General features: G+C 44.2%; 1 protein-coding gene across 1 annotated transcript in view; it reads left to right on the forward strand.

Moving 5' to 3' along the window:
- The first annotated feature begins 6202 nt into the window (after positions 1-6202).
- PRKAR1B (protein kinase, cAMP-dependent, regulatory, type I, beta) overlaps positions 6203-23119 on the forward strand; it is a 167785-nt gene continuing 150868 nt past the window's right edge. Inside the window, exon 1 of the mRNA XM_006859802.1 lies at positions 6203-6379. Coding sequence (XP_006859864.1) covers positions 6203-6379 — 177 coding nt within the window. The remainder of the gene's footprint in view (positions 6380-23119) is intronic.

Raw genomic sequence — 23119 nt, forward strand, 5'->3', positions numbered from 1 at the left:
AAAGGTTGGGAACAAAGAAGGAGGATCAGTAGTTGGAAAATATGACCTTGGTGATAGAAATGGCTGGAGATCGCATAATAGAATTATGCAAAATCAATGATTTGTTCATTTCAAGTACCTTCTTTAGACAGCATAAGAGCTGATTATACACATGTACCAGATGGAATACACAGAAATCAAATTGACTATATCTGTGGAAAGTGATGATGGAAAAGTGCCATAGCGCCAGTCAAAACAAGGCCAGGGGACTTGGATGGACTGCGGAACAGACCATCAATTACTCATATGCAAATTCAAACTGAAGCTGAAAAAAATGAAAACAAGTCCATGAGAGCCAAAATATGACCTTGAATATATTCCACCTAAGTTTAGAGATCATCTGAAGAACAGATTTGATACATTAAACACTGAAGACCAAAGACCAGAGAGTTGTGGAATGACATCAAGAACATCATACAGGAAGAATGCAAAAAGCCATTAAGAAGACTCCGGTGTAGATGCTAAAGCAAATGGAAGAAATGAGGTACAAGAGCTGAACAGAAAATTTCAAAGGTCAGCTCGAGAAGACAAAGTCAAATATTACAACAAAATGTGCAAAGATCTAAAGTCAGAAAACCAAAAGGGAAGAATACGCTCAGCATTTCTCAAGCTGGGGGAACTGAAGAAAAAAATTCAAGCTCGACTTTTGTTATGAAGGGCTTTCTGGGCAAATTATTGAATGATGCAACAAGTATCAAAAGAAGATGGAATATATAGAGTCACTGTACCAAAAGGAAATGGTTAATGTTCAACCATTTCAAGAGGTAGCATATGATCAAGAGCCAATGATACTGAAGGAAGAAGTCCAAGATGCATTGAAGTAATTGGCAAAGAACAAGGCTCCAGGAATTTATGGAATACAAATTAAAATCTTTCAAGAAAGTGAGGCTGCACAGGAGGCACTCACTCATCTATGCCAAGAAATTTGGAAGACAACTATCTGGCCTATGGATTGGAAGAGATCCGCATTTGTGCCCATTCCAAAGAGGTGACCAGCAGAATGCGGAAATCATCCGACATTATCTTGGATAATGAGAGTAAAGTTTTACTAAAGGTAATACAGACATGGCTGCAAGCATACATCGACAGAGCACTTCCAGAGGTTCAAGCAGGATTCAGAAGAGGCCGTGGAACGAGGGCTATCATTGCTGATGTCCAATGGATCTTGGCTAAAAGCAGAAAGATGTTTACCTGTGCTTTATTGACTCCACAAATGCTTTCAATTGTGTGGATCATGACAAGTTATGGACAACATTGCGAAGTATGAGTATTCCTGAACACTTAATTGTGCTCATGAGGAACCTGTACACGGGCCAAAAGGCAGTTATTTGACCAGAACATGGGAACACTGAATGGTTTAAAATTAAGAAAGGTGTGCGACAAGGTTGTATTCTTTCACCATACTTATTCAACCTGTATGCTGAGCAAATAATATGAGGAGCTGGATTATATGAAGAAAAATGTAGCATCAGAATTGGAGGAAGACTCATTAATAACCTGCGATATGCAGATGATACAACCTTGCTTGCTGAAAGTGAAGAGGACTTAAAACATTTACTGATGAAGATCAAAGAGCACAGCCTTCGGTATGGATTACATCTCAATGTAAAGAAAACAAAAATTCTCACCACTGGACCAATAAACAACATTCTTATCAACAGAGAAAAGATTGAAGTTGTCAAGGACTTCGTTCTTCTTGGATCAACTATCAACACTCATGGAAGCAGCAGTCGAGAAATCAGACGATGTACTGCATTAGACAAATCTGCTGCACAAGACCTTTTTAAAGTGTTGAAGGGCAACGATGTCAGCTTGAGGACTAAGGTGTGCCTGACCCAAGCCATGGTATTTTTAATAACCTCATAAGCATGCGAAAGTTGAACAGTCAATAAGGAAGACTATAGAAGAATTGATGTTTTTGAGTTATGGTGTTGGAGGAGAATATTGAAAGTGCCATGGGCTGCAAAAAGAACCAACAGATCCGTGTTGGAAGAAGTACAGCCAGAGTGCCTAGATGGCCAAACTTCGTCTCTCATACTTTGGACATATTGTCAGGAGAGATCAGTCACTGGAGAAGGATATCATGTTTGGTAAGGTGGAGCGTCAGAGAAAAAGAGAAAGACCCCTAGTGAGAAAGATTGGAAAAGTGGCATCAATGGGCTCTAGCGTGGCAACAATTATGAGGTTGGCCCAGGACCAGGCAATGTTTCGTTCTGTTGTGCATAGGATCACTATGAGTCGGTACCAACTTGATGGCATCTAACAACAACAACAACAACTTGACTTGGATCAGGGCCCATTTTATATTAACTGGAAACCTCTTCAAAGGCCCTTTGCAAACAAGGTCACATTCACAGGTACCAGCGTTAGGGCTACAACACGTGTGTGGGGGACACAAGTCAACCACAACATAGCTCATCTCAACCACAGTGCGCTGCAGCCTCTACAGTATGGTTTAATGAATGAATGCTCCTGTTTTCTGTACCCCCAGAAAGTATGGTTTGAGTGTGTCTCCTTGTTACACACACAGTGAATAAAGAACCAGGCAGCCACCCTCCCTGCCTGCATGGTGTCTTCAGTGTAGCAGAGAAACAGAAATGTAAGAATCTCCTTTGTGAATCTTCCATACACGTAAGATAAGTGCTGTGAAGAGCACTTGGACTTTTGAGGAACTGAACCACGGTGGGGTGCATGACCTTTGAGAAATGCCCTGAAGAAGGAACACTAAAGTTGAGCCTTGGAGGAAGGGAAGAATTTGGAGGTGGGTGGGTGGTAAGGATAGGGTTGCCTTTGCGAGGCTTGGAGTCTGTAAGTCTGGTTACTTGATGGACCCTAGAGTCAGATTCTAGGGGCGAATGAAAGACCCACAGAACTGGCAAAGGTCAATGTTTTTGGCTAATAGTTTTTGCTAGGTTGGTAACTGAAAGGTTGGCTACTTGAACCTACCCAATAGCATCATGTGGAGTCCTAGTGTGGCACTGTAGGATAAGCACTGGGCTGACTGCTAACCACAAGATCAGGGGTTCAGACCCACCAACTGTTCCTTGGAAACCCTATACAGTGTAGCTATGAGTTGGAACTGACTCCATGACATTTAACAGCAACCAAGGAAGAAAAGGCCTGGTGATCTGTGTCCGTAAAGAGTAGAGCCAAGAAAACCGTCTGGGGCATTTCTACTGTCACAGCTGGAATAGATCCCACGGCACAAGACAACACAGCACGAAAAACAGCAGCTGGACTGAGTGGACCTTGGGATTCATGGGGACATTTAAGTTGATAACCCACCAAGAAAGCCATAATGGGTCATGGTCCAGCCAGGTGACAACCTATCTGCTGACACCAGCACCGTGCTCCACTGAGGTTGCCAAGGAGTCCTTGTGGCACAGTGGTTAAAGCACTCGACTGTTAACTGAATGGTCAGTGGTTCAACTCCTCCCAGTCCCCCATAGCCACTCCACGAAAGAAAGATGTGCCAGTCGGGTTCTGTAAAGATGACAGCCTTAGAAACCCTGGGGGGCAGTTCTCTGTCCTCTAGGTCATCACGGGTAGGCAACCACTGGAGAACAGTGGCTTTGCTTTAATTTTTTGTTTGCAGACCGAGCTCATGGGGAACCCTCTTGCCTTCCTCAGTTAGGTCTTCCCTTCCCCATCCCGTGACCCTCCAGTTAGCTTCCCTGACTGACTGGGTGCTCTCCCCATTTAATAGTGCTGGGTGGGGACCCTGACAACTCAACCAAACCTATTGCCCTTGAGAGAATTCCAATTCACAGCCACCCTATAGGACAGCTTAGAAGTGCCCCATACAGCCCCAAGGCCGCCCTCTTTATGGGAGCATACTGTCCCTTCTTTGTCCCGAGGAGCAGATGGTGGGTTCAGACGTCTGGTCTTTCAGTTGGCAGCTGAGCACTTTAGCCACTGTGCCACCAGGGGTCCTTGGGACCATGGCAGTGAATGGAACAGGTGGCTGGGCATAGAAACAGAGATAGTGGTGTTTCCTGAGCCTGGGCTGTGGGTTGGGGTCCACCCCGAGGGGCTCCTCCCAGGCCTACCAGACCCATTGAAGATGTCAGGCCATCATGGGAAGCTGGCACTTGGGGAGGGGGGCTTCGCGGGATTGCACCCACAGACACACCAGGGGATCGCAATAAGTCTGGGTGATCACAGGGTTCGGGGTGGTAGTAAGGTGGTGGGTCCCTGTCCAGTTTGAGACCAGTCCAGGCTTTGCCCTGTCAGTTAAGTCCCAGTGGAGGGGGAGATGGCCTGGGGTGGAGAGGCAACACCGGAGTAGGGGGATGGAGATGAAGGGAAGAGAAAAGGGGCTGAGTAGGGGGTCTGAGGCCTACTGAGGCTGAGTTGGTGCCTACGCGGAGGGGAGTGATCCACGGGAGAGGGGTCATCGAGAGTGAGGGTAGAAGTTGTCTGTGGGGCACTGAGGCCTAGGCGCGGGGGTGTCCACCGACCAAGAAACTGAGGAGGGGGTGTCCGCGGGGGCGGTACCAGCAGGGAGAGGGCGGTACTTCGCAGCGCGGGACCAATCGCGGCGGCCGGTCCTCGTTAGCCCCCAACCCGGCAGCCCCGCCCGCCGTCCCCGCTGCAGCCGCCTCGGGCCTCCGCGCATCCAGGTATACCCGGGGTTGGGGGCTAGGGGGGCCGGGGGTCCAGGGGCTGCGGCGGGACTCGTGGCCTCCGTGAGAGGCTGGGCCTCTGGGTCTGGCCTCGGGGAGTCCCCCCACTAGCCCCCAGGACGTGGAGGAAATTCAGATTTGACAGGAAAATGTCTCCCGCCCTCTGGGGTTGCGGCGTGTGAGGTGGAACCCCGACCAGGGTTGCCCAGCGCCCCCATCTTGAACCTTGGGGTTCCCGGCCCCTGTGCTCCCATTTGGTCCTTGAGGGTCTCGGCTCCGCAGCCAATCCTTTTGGTCCTGTGGGGGATCCTGGTCCCGGAGCCTCTATCCCGGTCCTTGTGGGGAGGGGGCTATTCTTCTGTCCCCGTGTCTCGCCTCCTGGTCTGTGTGGGGCGGGGATCCTGGTCCTGGTGTCACCTCTCTTTGTAGCCCCTGGAATGCCGGGTGCTTCATTCTGATCATGGGGGTGTCCTGGACCCGGGGGCTCCCCACCCCCGCCACGTCGTCGCCTCTTCTGGTCCCTGCAGTTCGAACCCCTGCCCAGCGTGGGGGCTCTGAGTGGGTGGGTGGGGCGCTTGCCCTTCCTGGGACCTCGGTGGTCTGGGGGCTCGGCCCTGCCCACCAGAAGTGCACTCAGTGAGCCCGCTCATTGTGATTTAAGGCCTGCGTTGGGGGCGCGGACAGCGCTGCCGATTACGCGGCCTAGTCCCTGTCATTGTTCCTGATTTCTACCCTCCAGGAAGGCCCCTGAGCTGGGGTTTAGATTCCCCTCCTCTTTCTTTTTGCCAATACAGCAGGTCAGCACGAACCTGTAACAGCATCTCTCTGGCCTCCTCCCCCGCTGATATCTCATGGAGAATTCCTACGGGTGGGTCGTGCCTGTAGTTCTCCTCTACCTTGCCCTGGAACTCCCTTCCTCACATCCCCAAACCCTTCCCTTGCTTTTCAGAAGAACAGAAGGTTTTTATAAATCACCTGCAAGTACTGGCTGAACCTCATGAATGCCTACATGGATTTGTCTAGAGATAGGCTTTTGTGATGGTTGTGATACCTTAGAACCTGCCCAGAGACATTCAGAAGAAAGGCCTGGCTGTTTCTAAAAGATCACAGCCCTTGTAAATTATATGGTGCACACTTCTACTCTGGCACACGTGGAATTGCCATGAGTTGGAACTGAGTGTGGGTAACTGGTTTGTTTTATGGCTTTATGATCTGCTTTAGAGACTCATCTAGCTGTGAGAAAGGGAAGGTTTTTGACAGGTACAAAGCAGAGTTATTTTCTTCCCTGTTGCACATTCATTTGTCAGTACTACGAACGGATAACCTTTAAAATACGAGGGGGCTCTAAAATGTTCATGGAAAAATTCCGTGACTGTTTCATTCCACTTCCCACAAGCTTTTTGAAGCCCCCTCATGTTGAAAAAACATGGGGATTGATTGTTGCCTAAGGTTCCCCCAGGCCAGCTCCTTCTCTTGTTTCATCTATGTTTTCCTTTCCTGTCATTTTCTTAAACAGGAAGGAAGAAGAGGTTCTGGCCATGGCTTGTCCGTCTCCTTGGCTCTCAGAGGAGGATGAGAGTCTCAAAGGATGTGAGTTATATGTGCAGAAACATAGCATCCAGCAGGTGCTCAAAGGATGCATCGTGCACCTCTGTATCGCCAAGCCGGACCGTCCCATGAAATTCCTGCGGGAACACTTTGAAAAGTTGGAGAAGGTCAGTAGCTTTAGCCACCTGGTTTGGGTAGAGGGGTTGGGCAAACCCTTTTTTCATCTATCATTCCATTCATGAATGTTAAATGCCCCCAAAAGTGTAGTCCGTGTGGAACTCTCCAGGAGTATGGAGAGAGGTCACTTCGGGGCTGACCTTGCCTTGTTTGGTCTCATGAGGTCCATCTGGAGTCCCTTTCCTGTTCCCAGTCATCTTCAGATGTTCCACTGGCGGTGTCATAGAGTTTTAGGCCTAGTTGGCTCAACCAGGGAATGGAACTAAAGACCAGGTCTGCTTACAGGTGCCATGAAGAAAAATAGCTCTGATTGCTAAGGTTGGAGTTTGGAGTTCATATTAATCTACATCGGAAACTTTGCAGACGCTAGGAACAGAAAACGCCCTTCAGGGGAAAAAAAATTGTGTGTGTGTGTATGAGTGTACGGAGCAGGGTATGCCTGTTCTATCCCTTCTCTTCTGAGAGAAGAGAAGGCCTGACTCACACACACACGCACACAATGTCTTTCTCTGTGAATAAGATCTCTTATCCCATTTCTTGTCCTGATTCTGGGTTCTTCTTGTGGCTGGGAAACAGATGTTGAGACATTCACCCTGCTCATGACCCTCTCTGGACCCTCATTCTTGCTTCTAACTTTGATCACAATTGACCTGTGCCTTGTCCCAGACTCTCGTGGAGATGGAATGGGAATCTAGCGAGTCAATTCATCCGGAGGTCTGATCCAAGCTCTCCAGTGGTGTTTATATTCCACAGTCATGGATCCCTGGTAGTGCAGTGGTGGAAGCACTCAGAGGTCTGCTGTTTGAACCCACTAGCCACTCGGTGGGAGAAAGATGTGGCAGTCAGCTTCTGCAAAGATGACAGTCTTGGAAACCCTATGACACAGTTCTGCTCTGATCTCTAGGGCCTGCTAGACTACCTGGGCCCTTTGTATCTGTGAATGTTGTTTTTGTTATATGCCGTGGAGTCGGTTCCGACTCATAGTGCCCCTGTACAGGGTTTCTGAGGCTGTAGATCTTTATGGGAGCAGAAAGCCTCATCTTTCTCCCATGGAACAGCTGGTAGTTTCGAACTGCTGACCTTGAGGTTCGCAGTTTGATTTGAAACCACTACGCTGCCAGAGCTCCTTATTTGCCAGCATACAGAATGTAATTATGGTGGAAGGATACAGTCCTGATAAACACTTTTCCTGATTTTAAACAACTCAGTGCCCCCTTGTTGTGTTGTAACGTCTGCCTCTTGGTCTATGCGCAGGTGCCTCATGAACATAATGAAATGTTCTGGAATCCCCATTATTATCAATGTTATCCATAATTTGTTATGATCCACACAGTCAAATGCCTTTGCATAGTCAATAAAACACAAGTAAGCGTTTCTCTGGTGTTATCTGCTCTCAGCCAAGATCCATTTGACATCAGCAATGATACCATCCCTGATTCCACATCTTTTGAATCTGGCTTGAATTTCTGGAAGTTCCCTGTTGCTATACTACTGCTGCATCTGGTTTTGTATTATCTTCAGCAGAATTTCACATGCATAACGACATTGTTTGGTGCTTTCTACATTCTGTTGGGTTACCTTTCTTTGCAATGGGCACAAAATATGGATGTTTGCTTCCAAATTTCTTGGAATAGATGAATGAGCTCCTGCAGTGTTTTATCCATTTGCTGAAACAGCTCAATTTGTATTCGGTCAATTCCTGGAGCCTTGTTTTTAGCCAATGCCTTTAGTGTAGTTTGGACTTCTTCCTTTCTATCTATAAAGGAGCCCTGAAGGTCCTGTATGATAAGCACAGGTCTGCTAGCCTTAAGGATGGCAGTTCAAATCCACCAACTGCTCTTCAGTAGAAAGATGAGGTTTCTGTTCCTGCAAAGATTTACACCTTAGAAGCCCTATACAGGGATGCTATGAGTAGGAATCGACTTGAGGGCAGTGGGTTTTAGTTTTATATACATTAACGTAGCACAGTCAGATAGACTCCGTGTCAGTGTTTCCCCTCTTAGTCCCATAGCACTAATCCCAAGGACTGAATTCATTTTTTCCCTTAAAAAAATCCACTAAAAAACCCACAACATTTTAAGGTAATGCCTGCCCAGTAAAGAGAATGTTAGAAATTCAGGAGGAGAATGAAGAAATAGAAATCACCTGTAGTCCTTTCCACCTGTTTGTCTCCTCATGCATTGCATGTTCATGTGTTTCAATACAGGTCTTGGAAACCCTGTGGAGCAGTTCTACTCCATCCTGTAGGGTTGCCAAGAGTCAAAGGTGGGATTATACAATAGTCACCGTTTTGTGTCTGGCTTCTGTCACTCAGCATCATGACTTCAGGGTTCATCCACGTCATGGCATTTGTAAATATTTCATTACTCTTTGTGGCTGAGTAATGGTCTGCCTTAGTTATCAAGTGCTGCCTTACTCAACAGTTTAGGAGATTAGAAGTTTGAATTCATGGTACCAGCTCTGAGGGAAGGCCCTCTTTCTGCTCCAGGGGGAAGGTCCTTGTCCCTTTTGAACATTGGATCCTTGGTGATTGTTTGACATGACTATTCTCCTCCATCTGTGCTTGCTTGCTTAGTCTGTTCTTTTAGATCTCAAAAGAGATGGACTGAAGATATTATTGTTGTTGTTAAGTGCTGTTGAGTCAGTTCTGATTCATAGCAACCCTATGTACGGTTTCGGTGGAGCAGCTGGTGAATTTGAACTGCCTACCTTGCGGTTCAAACCGACCTTGTGGTCCAGTGCATTATCCCATGCCCTACACTAATACTGCCTCATTGACAAAGGAAACCCAATCCTAAATGGAATTATAAACAGAGGTTTCGGGGTTAGGATTTACACCACATATTCTGTGGGGATACAGTTCAGTTCATAACATGCTCCATTGTATGGCTGGAGGACACTTTGCTTGCCTATCACTTGTTGATGGAATTCTTGGGTTGTGTCCACCTCTTGGCTGCTGTGACGAATACTGCAGTGAACAGTTTGTATGCTTTTGCATGTGGGTGCATTGTTTTCTGGGAAGGATGCCCCTCAGCTTCCAAAGGCTTCTCAAATGATTCTGAGTTCGATAAAGTCTCTAAGACAGGTTGGAATCCCTTTAGAGCCTCATTTACTGCTACATTCTCTTGACTGCTTAAAGCCATAAAAGGTTTGTAGAACCAGGAGACTCTGTGCTGCCGAGAGCACAGGAGCATGGGCTATCTTGAACCTGGTGGGGAGGGGGCATTACCCAGCAGAGTGGAACAGTGGTTAAGGCGGCCTGTTCTCATGGGAACAGTCATGGAGGGGCCACCCTCAGAGGGAGGACTTTCCTTAGGCTGGTCACAGCAGGATGTTGGGAAGCCTTGATAAAGCTCCCAGGAGGATACTGTCCAGTGGCAGGAATGTCCCAGCTCTCAGTACCTAGCAGACAGGCCCTGGTAAGTGAGTTCTTCACTTTGGGTGATTGAAGAGGGTCACAGGGTTACTCTATGGTGGAGACTCATAGGGGGAAAACATATCTTACCCACTGGCAATTTTATCAAAACCTGGTCTATTCAAAGACAATGTAATTGCAATATCACCAATTCTGCCAATATTGAACTTTGCTATGGAAAAAGATCACTCCACAAAAATATATCTATTACCCTTCACCTCCATTGGAATAATCCTTCATTTTTTTCTGAGCATTTTTCTCATTTTGTAATACACACACACACACACGCGCGCGTGTGTATGTGTGAGTATTTGTAGAATATATGTTTTCTTTTTGATATTTCTTCTTAGTAACATTTTTATGGCATCTTGCTATTGCTGTTAAGTGCCACCGAGTTGATTCTGACTCATAGTGACCGTGTATAGGGTTTCCAAGGATCAGCTGGTGGGTTTGAACTGCCAGCCTTGTGACTTGCAGTCCAGGGCTTATCCTACAGTGCCACACCAGGACTGCTATGGCATCTTATGGCCATGAACGATGTGTTGTAATGTTTAACTTCTCATTCGGTATATTAGGCATATTTGGAATTCTTGGTTTTCCTTCAGAAAAGACGTTTATGATCATTGTTCTTATTAATTGCTATGCAGTTGGCTGTGACCATGGCGACTTTATGTAACAGGATGAAATGTTGCCCGCCCCATGTTGTTTTCCTGCTTTTACAGCAGAAGATCCACATGCAGATGGCTCAGGAGGCTGGGGTTTGGAGCGTCTGAATGTCTCTATGGCTCTTGTACCATATTACTAGTTTGTTCCCCTCAAAGGGTTGAATGAAAGTAGAGTTCCCTTAATGTGGATGACTATGGAGCCCTGGTGGTGCAGTGATTAAGCTCTCAGTTGCTAACTAAAAGGTTGGTGGTTGGAACCCACCAGCTGCTCCGTGGGATAAAGATGAGGCAGTCTACTCTGTAAGGATGAGTCTTGGAAACCCTATGAGGCAGTTCCGCTCTCACCAACATGGTCGCTAGGTATTGGAACTGATGCGATGAGACTTAACAACAACAACAGCAAGAAAGATACCTAATGATTAAGCTCTCAGTTGCTAAACAAAAGGTTGGTAGTTCGAATCCACCAGCTGCTCCATGGGACAAAGATGAGGCAGGCAGTTCTACTCTGTCCAACGTGGTCTCTATAAGTCTGGAATCAACTCGATGGCATCAGGTAACGTGGGTGACTATCACTGCTTTCCCAGGTCCTTGCCAGTATTGGCTCCTATGATGGTGGTTTTCTGTTCTGATTTGAGGGCTGTGTGACACCTCAAACCAGAACAGATGCCATTGAAGGTGGCCCTTACTTATCTTCCTGGTGGCTTGGCATTCCTTGTTTGTATTCCTCTTGTCCACTGGTCAAATGAAATGATGAGTCATACTCATCCTTTGGCCGTAAATAAACTAACAAATTACATGGAAGAGAAGGACTTTGCATTTCACTTTGAAATGGACACACAAATAGCTATGAAATAGGTAGACTCCAGACCAGCTCTTCCGAGAGACATTTGTGGAAGCAAATACTGGGCCATTTTGATAACCAGTCAGGCTGTTCCTGAGTGAAACTCGGCTGTTAGATTAGTGTGGTCACTGTGTTGTAAGGTTTACCATGAATTCCCTAGTGACAGGAACTACAGAAACCATTATGTTAATAGACAAAGGTATATACTGAATTGGATTGACAAACTTTTTTGTAGGTGTGGGTTCTTTAATTTTGCATTTTTAATCTAAATAAAACAATTCTAGAATAAATAGCATCTTTAAAGAGTATCTCTGGAACCACAAAAATTGTATTTAATATTCCTTTTGGAGCATTCAGATTATAAATCATTAAACAAATGTATATACATCTTTACTAAGAAATCCTGCTAACTGTAAGGGCAGCAGTTCAACCCCATCAGCTGTTCCTCGGAAACCCTATACGGTGTCACTTTGAGTTGGAACGAACTTGACAGCAATTAACAACAACAAAGAAATCCTTTCATAAATTCTAGACTGGTGTTGTTAAGTGTCGTTGAGTTGGTTCCATTCATAGCAACTTTGTATAGGGTTTCCGAGGAGCAACTGGTGGGTCTGAACCGCCAGCCTTGTGGTTAGTAATCCAGTGTTTATCCTACATTGCCACACCAGTACTCCAAATTTTAGATTAGACCATCCCAAATAGTAAGAAGAGAAGGTTAAAAAGGGAACAATTTTAGTCATGTTAACTTGCAAAAAAATAATATTTGTGTTTTTGGTGAAGTTTACACAGTATTTCTACACAAATTGTTCAGAAACATTGGTTAAATTCTTCAAAATGTGTGGACGTTCTCATCATTTCCATTTTGGTTGTTCCATTTTCCTTAATCTAGTTTCCCTGCCTCCCTCATTAAATTCTCATCTTTTGTTTTAAACAAATTGTTGACCATTTGGTTTCATATAGATGATTTTAAAAAGGAGCCCACTATTCACAGGCAGGCCTTGGGAACTAGTTTCAGTTCAAGGTTTAAAGAGTACCTCTGGGTGATCGTGAGCCCCCTGGTGAGTCCTGGGTGATGCCAGCAGCAGAAAGAAGCTTTGGAGGAGTAGCAGACTTGGATGGAAGGTGGTAGGGCCGGGAGGAAAGGGAAGGAACACTTAGGGTGTGAGTGGAGAGCCTCAGGAAGAGCCTGGAGTTTCAGATAAAGCAGTGGTGAAACCACAGTTGGCGATTAAAAGCTCAGAGTAGATAGTGCCCCCGCGTTGAGGTCAGAGTCTGCCTTAAAGGTGGCCAGTGGGAGGACTCCCCGGGAGCCTGAGGTCAGCGGCCTCAGTGTGGAGCAGGTCCAGTAGCCTGTGGGCTTGGTGAGGGAGGAGCTGGGTTGCTTGTTTGTTTGTAACAGAAAAGCAAACAAATAAAGCACTGTTTTTTCATTTTTAACTGAAAAAGTGATATATGCATGTTGTTGTTGTTGTTAAGTACTGTCAAGTCAATTCTAACTCATAACGACAATGTATAGGGTTTCCAAGGAGCTGTTGGTGAGTTTGAACTGCCAACCTTGCAGTTCAAACTGACCTTGCCGTTCACTGCTTATCCTACAGCGCCACACCAGGATTACATATAGTACCAAACATTCAAGTTGTATTAGGGCCAAACCCCAAACCCAGAGCCTTTGAGTCGATTGTGACACACATCAACCTTATAGGGCAGTAGAACTGCCCCATAGGGTTTCCAAGGTTGTAAATCTTTATAAGAGTCCTGGTATGGCATTGGAGGATAATGCACTGGACTGAAAGGTCGGTTTAAACTACAAAATTGGCAGTTCAAACTCACCAGCGCTCCTTGGAAACCCTATACATTGCCGTTATGAGTTAGAATTGACTTGACAGCACTTAACAACAATAAAACAACAACAAATCTTTATAGAAGATTTGCAGTTTCATTTTTTTCCTGAGGAGTGACTGGTGGGTTCGAACCACCAACCTTTTGGTTAGCAGCCATGTGCTTAACCACTGTGTCCCTCCAAACCAAAAAAAAAAAAAAATCTATTTAGGGGCATAGCATGAAAATTAAACCTCGCTTTTACACCACCTGCTGTCCTCTTTAGAGGCAACCCTGTGGCGTTTTCCTTGGATGAATTTTGGAAGAATTTTATGCATATAAAATCTGGACATGTGTCCTCTTTTTAAACGGATTACACACTGTTTGCACTGGTCTGCGCATCTTGTTTTTTCTCCTGACTAAATTGGAAACCATCTGGGAGGCATAGCTCGCTTCATGTCAGCATATGTAAAACCACCCCCTCCCCCTTTAAATTTTATATCTTAATTTAAACACAGTAAAATTCACTCATTTTGGTAGCTCTTAAAGATTTTGACCAATGCTTTGTTGTTGTTGTTAAGTGCCGTCGAGTCGGTTTCGACCAATGCTTAGAGTTGTGTAATTATTACCACAATCAGTGTAATATGCAGAATAGTTCTGACCCCCCTCTTCCACTAAACCCCCAAACCAAACCCACTATCACAGAGTTCTTTCTGATTCATAGTGACCCCATAGGACAAAGTAGAACTGCTCCATAGGGTTTCCTAGACTCTAATTATTTCTGACAGTAGCTTTGTCTTTCTGCCTTGGAGCTGCTGGTGGGTTTGAACCAGAACCAGGCCTCCTTTCTCTTCAACTGATTCTCCCCCCAACCTCCCCAAGCTGCCCCATGTGTTTTCTGGTCAAATCCTCCCCCTACCTTTAACCCCTTGCAACCACTAATGTATTTTCCAGTACTATAGTCTCTCGCATTTGCTAGACTGTCCCATGTTGTTGTTAAGTGATGTAGAGTCAGTTCTGACTTTTAGTGGCCTTGTACAATAGTGAGGTTGACCCAGAATTGGGCAGTGTTTTGTTCTGCTGTGCATAAGGTCGCTATGAGTCAGTACTGACTCGATGGCACCTAACAACAAGAACAATAGGGTTTGAGCCACCAACCCTGTGATTAACAGTCCAGTGTTTATCTTATAGTTGTTTGTCTCCTGAGTCTGGCTGTGTTCAATTAAGATGATTCTTCGGAATTTTTGTGTGCATCAAGTTCCTACATTTTCATTGCTGAGTGTCCAGATACGTCATTTCAGGGACATTTGGCTTGTTTCCAGTTTTTAGCAATTACAAAATAATCTGCTGTAAATTTTCACCCTATAGGTTTTTGTGTGGATGTGGGTTTTCTGGGTGGCTGGGTCAGTGTGGAGCCCTGGTGGTGCATTGGCTAAGTGCTCAACTGCTGACCCAGAGGTGAACCCACCAGGTGCTCCGTGGGAGAAAGATGAGACAATCTGCCTCTGTAATGATGAGGGCCTTGGAAACGCTATGGGCTGGTTCTATTCTGCCCTATACAATCTCTAGGAGTCAGAATCAACTCGAGGGTCGAGAGCTGTGGGATGAAACTGGACTGTCGATTACTGTGGTCACTGTGCTGTGAGGCCAGACTGGTTTCCAGAGCGCTGAAACCAATGGTGCATCTTGTTCCTCCCCAATCTTACCAGCACTTACAAACATGTCCGTTTTTATAAACTTGAGCCATTCTGATTGGTATACAGTGGTACCTCTGTGCAGTTTTGTTTTGCATTTCCCTAAGGAAGACCCCAGTGGGATGGATTTACACAGTGGCCGCAGCAGTGGGCTCAAACATAATGGTGAGGATGGTGCAGGACCGGGCAGTGTTTCGTTCGGTTGTGCACAGGGTCACTATGAGTTGGAACCAGCTGCATGGCACCTAACAACAACAGCTATGAAGAACGGTGTGGAGGTTTATTTGCCACCCACATTTCTTCTTTGGCGAAGTGTCTGTTCTTGTCTTTTTTTGCCCATTTTTCTTATTTGGTAATTTGTTTTCTTCCTGTTGAGTCTGAAAATGATGTATTCTGGCTATAAGGGTTTTGTTACGTAATGTGGTTTGCAAATATTTTAGTCCAGGCTGTAGCTTGTCTTTTTCTACTTACTGTTTTTCATAGAGTAAATGTTTATAATTTTGATAAAGTCCAATTTTTCGATTTTTGTGTAGATGGTGTTTTGTTTTTATACCTCAGAATCCTCTACATAGTCGCCATTGCCCCTTTATCATAAACTAGTTAGCTCTACTGATGTGGGTCTGTTTCTGGACTTGGAGTCTTAAAGTGGCGCAGAAGGTGACGTGTTTGACTCCGGACTGAAAGTCTGGCAGTTTGACTCATCCACCCAGACATGCTTCAGAAGAAAGGCCTGGTGATTGACTTCCAAAAAATCAACGACTGGAAACCCTGTGGAGCACAGTTCTACTCTGCTACACACAGGGGCACCATGAGTAGAATCAATTTATGAAAAGCCAGCCACTGAAAACCCTGTGGAGCACAGTCCTACTCTGATACATATGGAATCACCGTGAATTGGTGACCAGTTACTGTCCAGTTGATTCGACAGCAACTGGAAAAAATGTTCTGGATTTTTCTGCTCTATAGTTGGCCTATTCTGTTTCATTGATCTATATCTATCTCTCTAGCCATCCTTTCATCGATATCACGATCCATTCATCTGTCTATCTCCTCTATCTATCCATCCATCCATCTAAATTACTATCCCTTCATCTGTCTACCTACCCATCCATTCATCAATTTCCTTTCAATAATACCACATTGCCTTGATTACCGTGCTAGTATATAAAAATGTAATGATTTTGAAGTAGTGATTTGTTATCCTGCACTTATTAATTAAGCTTTTTCATAGGTCTCCTGGACTTTCTACATGGACAACCACATCTGTGAATGGTGGTGGTGGTTTACTGTCAACTTGGTTCCAATACATAGTGGTTTCTGAGGCTATAAATCTTTACAGAATAGAAAACCTCATCTTTCTCCAGTGGAGTGGCTGGTAGATTCGAACTGTTGACCTTGTGGCTAGCAGCCCACATCATAATCCACTATACTACCTGGGCCCTTTGTATCTGTGAATGTTGTTTTTGTTATATGCCGTGGAGTCTATTCCGACTCATAGTGCCCCTGTACAGGGTTTCCGAGGTTGTAAATCTTTACGGGAGCAGAAAGCCTCATCTTTCTCCCATGGAACAGCTGGTAGTTTCGAACTGCTGACCTTGAGGTTCGCAGTTCGATTTGTAACCACTACGCTGCCAGAGCTCCTTACTTGCCAGCATACAGAATGTAATTATGGTGGAAGGATACAGTCCTGATAAACACTTTTCCTGATTTTAAACAACTCAGTGCCCCCTTGTTGTGTTGTAACGTCTGCCTCTTGGTCTATGTGCAGGTGCCTCATGAACATAATGAAATGTACTGGAATCCCCATTATTATCAGTGTTATCCATAATTTGTTATGATCCACACAGTCAAATGCCTTTGCATAGTCAATAAAACACAAGTAAGCGTTTCTCTGGTGTTATCTGCTCTCAGCCAAGATCCATTTGACATCAGCAATGATACCATCCCTGATTCCACATCTTTTGAATCTGGCTTGAATTTCTGGAAGTTCCCTGTTGCTATACTACTGCTGCATCTGGTTTTGTATTATCTTCAGCAGAATTTCACATGCATAACGACATTGTTTGGTGCTTTCTACATTCTGTTGGGTTACCTTTCTTTGCAATGGGCACAAATATGGATGTTTGCTTCCAAATTTCTTGGAATAGATGAATGAGCTCCTGCAGTGTTTTATCCATTTGCTGAAACAGCTCAATTTGTATTCAGTCAATTCCTGGAGCCTTGTTTTTAGCCAATGCCTTTAGTGTAGTTTGGACTTCTTCCTTTCTATCTATAAAGGAGCCCTGAGGTCCTGTATGATAAGCACAGGTCTGCTAGCCTTAAGGATGGCAGTTCAAATCCACCAACTGCTCTTCAGTAGAAAGATGAGGTTTCTGTTCCTGCAAAGATTTACACCTTAGAAGCCCTATACAGGGATGCTATGAGTAGGAATCGACTTGAGGGCAGTGGGTTTTAGTTTTATATACATTAAAGTAGCACCGTATTCAAGGGTGACAATCTTTATTCTTTGGGCTTAACTGTTACTTAGTTTGAATGCTACTTCAGCGGGTAGCTTTAACTCAGGGGTTGAAAAGTAGCTCAGAGTCATATCTCTGGGACTTTCTGCCAGTAAGTCTTTCACCCCACAAATTTTAATATGCAGCATACGTTTTTAAAAACTTTTTATTGTGAATTTCAGTGAAGATTTACAGACAAGATCATCAGTTTTACATTCAACAAATCACACCCTTTGCATTTCCTCCCTGCAACAAAGGTTATCCTGCTCCCCGAGTCTGGTTCCTATTTCCATTCTGCCCTCCTTCCCATCCCGTCTCAACTTTGTCCTTAAGTAGATGTGGCCCTTTTGTTCTTGAATGGTGAGCATACCTTACTAGTGTTGTCTCCCCTGTAAACCTCTCTACTGCTTGCCTGAAAATTGAGCCCTAAGGGTGAGTTCCTTTCCAGACCTGAAGAGTGGTTGAGGGTATAGTCTCTGGTTCCTTAATTTTCATTCTGACTGGTAAGTCTGATCTTCTTCTTCTCTTTTAATGTACTTTTCTTATGCTTTATCTTTATTCAGTTTGAATTATTTCCCAATTGTCCTGAAACTTCTTTTTTTGAGTCATTAGTTATCTAGAGGTGTTGTTTAATTTTTCAAATATTTTGGAAATTTCCGGATTTAAAAAAAAAAAAAAATCTAATTTAATCCCATTAATTAATTAATTAAAAAAATGATTCAGCAAATTTTATTATGTCCATGCAATGGAATATCACAATGCCATTAAATTATGTTTTCAGAAATTTTCAAAAAGTGAGGGAAAATGGCCCTGATATGTAGGACTGGTTGTGCTCTATGTTAGGTCCTGTGTTGGTGCTAAAGTATTAGCCAGAAGAATGGAGATTCAAATCCACCTAGAGAAGCGTTGGAAGACAGACTCCTGAATAGGCACCGTGGAGCACTTCTACTCCACACCAGCGGGGTTGCTGTGATTTGAAAGAGATTTGACGGCAGCATAGCTAATAGTAACAGCAAGTGTGTGTGTGTTATACATTACCTGGAAGAAGCAGGATATACAATTTGTGTATAATTTCAAAATTTTAAACATAGCTTAAAAAATAAACTCCCCATAGCTGACACATGTTATCAGAGTTGTCTCTGGATTTTAGCATCTGGAAAGCGTGATTTTGTCTGTATTTTCATATTCTATATTGTTGTTGTTGTTAAGCGCCGTTGAATCAGTTTCAACCCATAGCAGCCCTGTATAGGGTTTCCGAGGAGTGACTGGTGAGCTTGAACCGCCGACCTTGCAGTTCAAATGGCTTTGCAATCTGGCGCATTAACCCACAGCGCCATTTCTATATTAAGTATGTATTATTTTGTATTCAGAAATTTAAAGGTAGTTTAATCCCATTTAGTTAGAGAACATTTTATTTCAGCTAAACAAATTTGATAAGGTGTGCATGATGGCTAATAATATGACATTTTTTGGTAAATGTTCCAAGTGTATGTGAAAAGAATGTGCATTCTTCTCTTGTCAAGTAGAGAGTTTAAAAATGTCAATTAGATCTAGTTCCTTGATAGTATTGTTAATGCAATAGTCATTTTTGTGTTTTGCTGATTTTTGTATATCCTGTTTTATCTATTACTAAGAGGGGAGTGTTGAAATCCCCAATTAAATTGTACCTTCTTCCTCTGATTTCTGGGAACTTTCACTTTGTGTATTTTAGAGCTTTGTAATTAGTTGCATATACATTCAGGGTTGTTAGGTTTCCTTGGTGACTAGATCCTGTACTATTATTCCATTTCCTTCTTTATCCCTGGTAATTTTTCTGTTCTGCAACTGACTTTGTTTGATCCTAATATAATCATGTCAGCTTTCTTTTGATTAGGATTCTGTGGTGAAATGAGCTCTTTTATGTGGCCTTTTACCTTGTTTTTTTTTTTTTTTTTTTAAAAGCAGCTCAGCTTGAGCGATTTCTCCTTCTAAGTTCTGAGAGGTTACTTTTGCCCTAGTTTTCTACCCTAGAGGGCTTGTTGCATTTCTTGGGTATAAACTGTGAATAATTTGGCTTGACAGTGAATAAGGAAAACCGTAGAAGAATTGATGCTTTTGAATTATGGTGTTGGAGGAGAATATTAAAAGTGTCACATGGGTCGCCAAAAGAACCAACAGATCTGTGTTGGAAGAAGTACAGCCAGAGTGCTCCTTGGAGGCCAGGATGGCCAAATTTCATCTCTCAGACTTCGGACATATTGTCAGGAGGGACCAGTCACTGGAGAAGGATATCATGTTTGGTAAGGTGGAGGGTGAGAAAAAAAGAGGAAGACCCCCAGTGAGATGGATTGGCCAAGTGGCAGCATCAATGGACTCAAGCTTGGCAACAATAGTGAGGTCGGCCCAGGATTGGTCAGTGTTTTGTTCTGCTGTGCATAGGGTTGCTATGAGTCGGTACTGATTCGATGGCACCTAACAACAACCACTATATATAATTGTATGAATATGTATGTACATTTATGTGTGTACAGATATGTTTGTGTATTTTTATATGTATAAATAATTTAGAACTCTTTTCTTTTTTAAACCTAACTTTATACAATCATTTCTTCATGTCACTCAGTGGTATTAGACTGTACTTTAAATTATGGTACAGACTGTCTTATATCATAGTGTTCCAAAATGGATTTCAGCAGTTTGGATTTTTTGTTATTTATTCAAATGCTGCAGCACTGCTCGGTGTGGACTTTCTCATTATTTCCTTAGAATATGTTGTAGGAAATAGAATCGTTGTTGTTGTTGTTAGGTGCCATTGAATTGGTACTGACTCATAGTGACACTATGTACAACAGAATGAAACACTGCCTGGTCCTAGGCCAACCTCACAATCGTTGCTACGTCGGAGCCCATTGCTGCTGCCACTGTGCCAAACCATCTCGTTGGGGTCTTTCTCCTTTTCTCCAACCCTCCACTTTATCAAATATAATATCCTTCTCTAGTGACTGAAAATCATAACACAGCCAAGTTGACACGTAACCCTAACCATCACAGCCAACATTGCTCCCACTTGCACGTCAGCATTTGACACGGTCTTATGTACATTGTTAATGTGTACAATAGTCAGATGGTAGACTTTTTGCTAGTGCTGTAAATGTGAAAAGTCAGATAGCGAGATAGTAGATAAATGAGACGGTATATCAACCTATAGTGTCATTTGTTCTCCAAAAAAGCCTTATTCATTCATTCATTTGTTCATTCACTCATTCATGTTGTTGTTGTGTGCTGTTGAGTCGGTCGGTTCAAATTCACAAGGTTTCCGAAGCTGTAAATTTTTACATGAGAAGAAGCCTCATCTTTCTCCCAAGGAGCGACTGGTGGATTCAAACTGCTGACCTTGTGGTTAACGGCACAACACACTACTATGTGCTGGGCCCTGCTCTGGGTAAATGGTGACCCTGATCCTCCTGGAAGCCTGTTCCTACACTGTGGCTCTGAAGTTGTCTTTGTTTTGATTCATGACGTTTCTCATCCTGGAGTTTCAAGGATGAAGCTGCATGAAAACACGGTGGGGAAGGGACTTCTGAGAATGAGAGGGAGGGAAGAAGGTATCATCCAGAAATGATGGTCCAGGAAGTCATCTTGGTGCTCGAGGTCAGCCCAGCATGGGAGGTCAGTCCAGAGCGAGAGGTCAGCTCACTGAGAGCAAGTCCATCAGGGTTTCCTGAGGTAGAGCCTCTTTCTTTGTTTGATCCACCTGCATCCTGCCAACATGAACTCCTCGTCAGCCAGAGAAATAAAACCCTGTTTGTCTAAGAAAGTGAGGCTCTTACCCCAATGTCCGCAGCAGTATAATTGCTGAAAGGTGGTGTGGTGGTTAAGGTTGTGTGTCAATTTGGCTGGGTCATGGTTCTCAGTGGCTTGACAGTTATGCTATGATGCAATCATCCCCCATGAAGAGATCTGATAGAATGTAATCACTTCCATGAGAGAGCTCCTATGAGCAGCCAACCAATTGAAAGAAAATTTCCTGGGAGATGTGACCAGAATCCAATATACACGGAAGTTCTGGCAACGTTCTCTGGCTGTTTGCTGCATCTGGATCTGCAGTTGGCTTGTCAACATCTGACCTCTGGTTCTTTGGATTTGGACCAACGGGCTGCTCATTTTGGGATTATTAGTCTCCACAGCCCATGACCCATCAGCCTGCCACCTTACCTGTTGCCAATCTTGGGTTCGTCAGCCCCTGCAGTTTCATGAGTCAGAAAAAGTTCCCTGTCTGATATCTGACCCATGGAATTGGGACTTGCCAGCCTCTACAACTGTGTGAGCACTTTCCTTGAGCTAGATGAACTTTCCCTCTCTCTCTTCACACACACACACACACACACGCACGCGCGCATGCACACATACATATATGTTGTTAAATGTCGTTGAGTCAGTTCTGACTCATAGCAATCCTGTATTAGGTTCTTGAGGAGCAGCTGGTGGGTTTAAACCACTGACCTTGTGCTCATCCTACAGCGCCACACCAAGTCTCTCTCTCTCTCTCTATATATATATATACACATATGTATATATACCTGTATATATGGAGTCCTGGTGTGGCGCTGTGGATTAATGCTCTGGACTTGGTTTGAACCACAGGGTTGGAAATTCAAGCTCACCGGTTGCTCCTTGGGAGCCCTATACAGGGCCGGTATGGGTCAGAACTGACTCAACGGCACTTAACAACGATAACATGTATGTGTGCTTTACTGACTGTGCAAAGGCTTTTGGCTGTGCAGATCATGACAAGCTATGGACAGTATTGCGAAGAATGGGTATTCCCATTCTTAATTATGCTCATGAGGAATCTGTACATAGACTAAGAGGCAATGTTCAAATAGTACAAGGGGACACTGAATGGTTCAGGGAGATGGCCCAGGACCAGGCAGCATGTTGTTATGTCATGCTTGGGGTGGCTGGGAGTTGGGCCTGACTCAGTGACAACAACAATATTGGACTCCACATTCCAAGAGGAGTTTTGTGTACTGGTTTCTGTTTTTAATAATGGTGCTGGTGTGTGCCATGGAGTCGATTCCGACTCATAGCACCCTGTACAGGGTTTCCAAGGCTTTAAATCTTTTCAGGAGCAGAAAGCCTCATCTTTCTCCAGTAGAACAGCTGGTAGTTTCAAACTGCTGATCTTAAGGTTCACAGCCTGATTTGTAACCACTAAGCTACCAGAGCTCCTTGTTTTTAATAATAGTTATAATTGGAGCTCTGGTAGCGTAGTGGTTACCAATCGGGCTGTGAACCTTAAGGTCAGTGGTTCGAAACTACCAGCCGCTCCGCGGGAGAAAGATGAGGCTTTCTACTCCCGTAAGGATTTACACCCTCGGAAACCCTGTTACAGGGTCGCTATGGGTCGGCTCCGACTCGAAGGCACTTAACAACAACAACAACATAATTAAATAAATACAATACTAATTGAAGTGCTTCCATATTAATATAAATAACTTACACTGTAGTCTCCACCACTCATCTGTCAGTTTGTCCTGATGTGGTGGCTTGTGTGGTGTTGTGATGCAGGAAGCTGCTGTCACTGATATTTTAAATACCAGCATGGTCACCTATGGTGGACAGGATTCAGCTGAGCTTTCAGACTAAGACAGACTAGGAAGAAGGAGATGCAGACCACTTCTGAATAGTTGTTGTTATTGTTGTTAGGTGCCATTGAATCGGTACCGACTCATAGTGACATTATGCACAGCAGAACGAAACACTGCCCAATCCTGGGCCAACCACACTACTGTTGCCACGCTTGAGTCCATCAATGCTGCC

This window comes from Chrysochloris asiatica, unplaced genomic scaffold (genome assembly GCF_000296735.1).
Source record: "Chrysochloris asiatica unplaced genomic scaffold, ChrAsi1.0 scaffold00034, whole genome shotgun sequence".
NCBI classification, from domain to species: Eukaryota; Metazoa; Chordata; class Mammalia; order Afrosoricida; family Chrysochloridae; genus Chrysochloris; species Chrysochloris asiatica.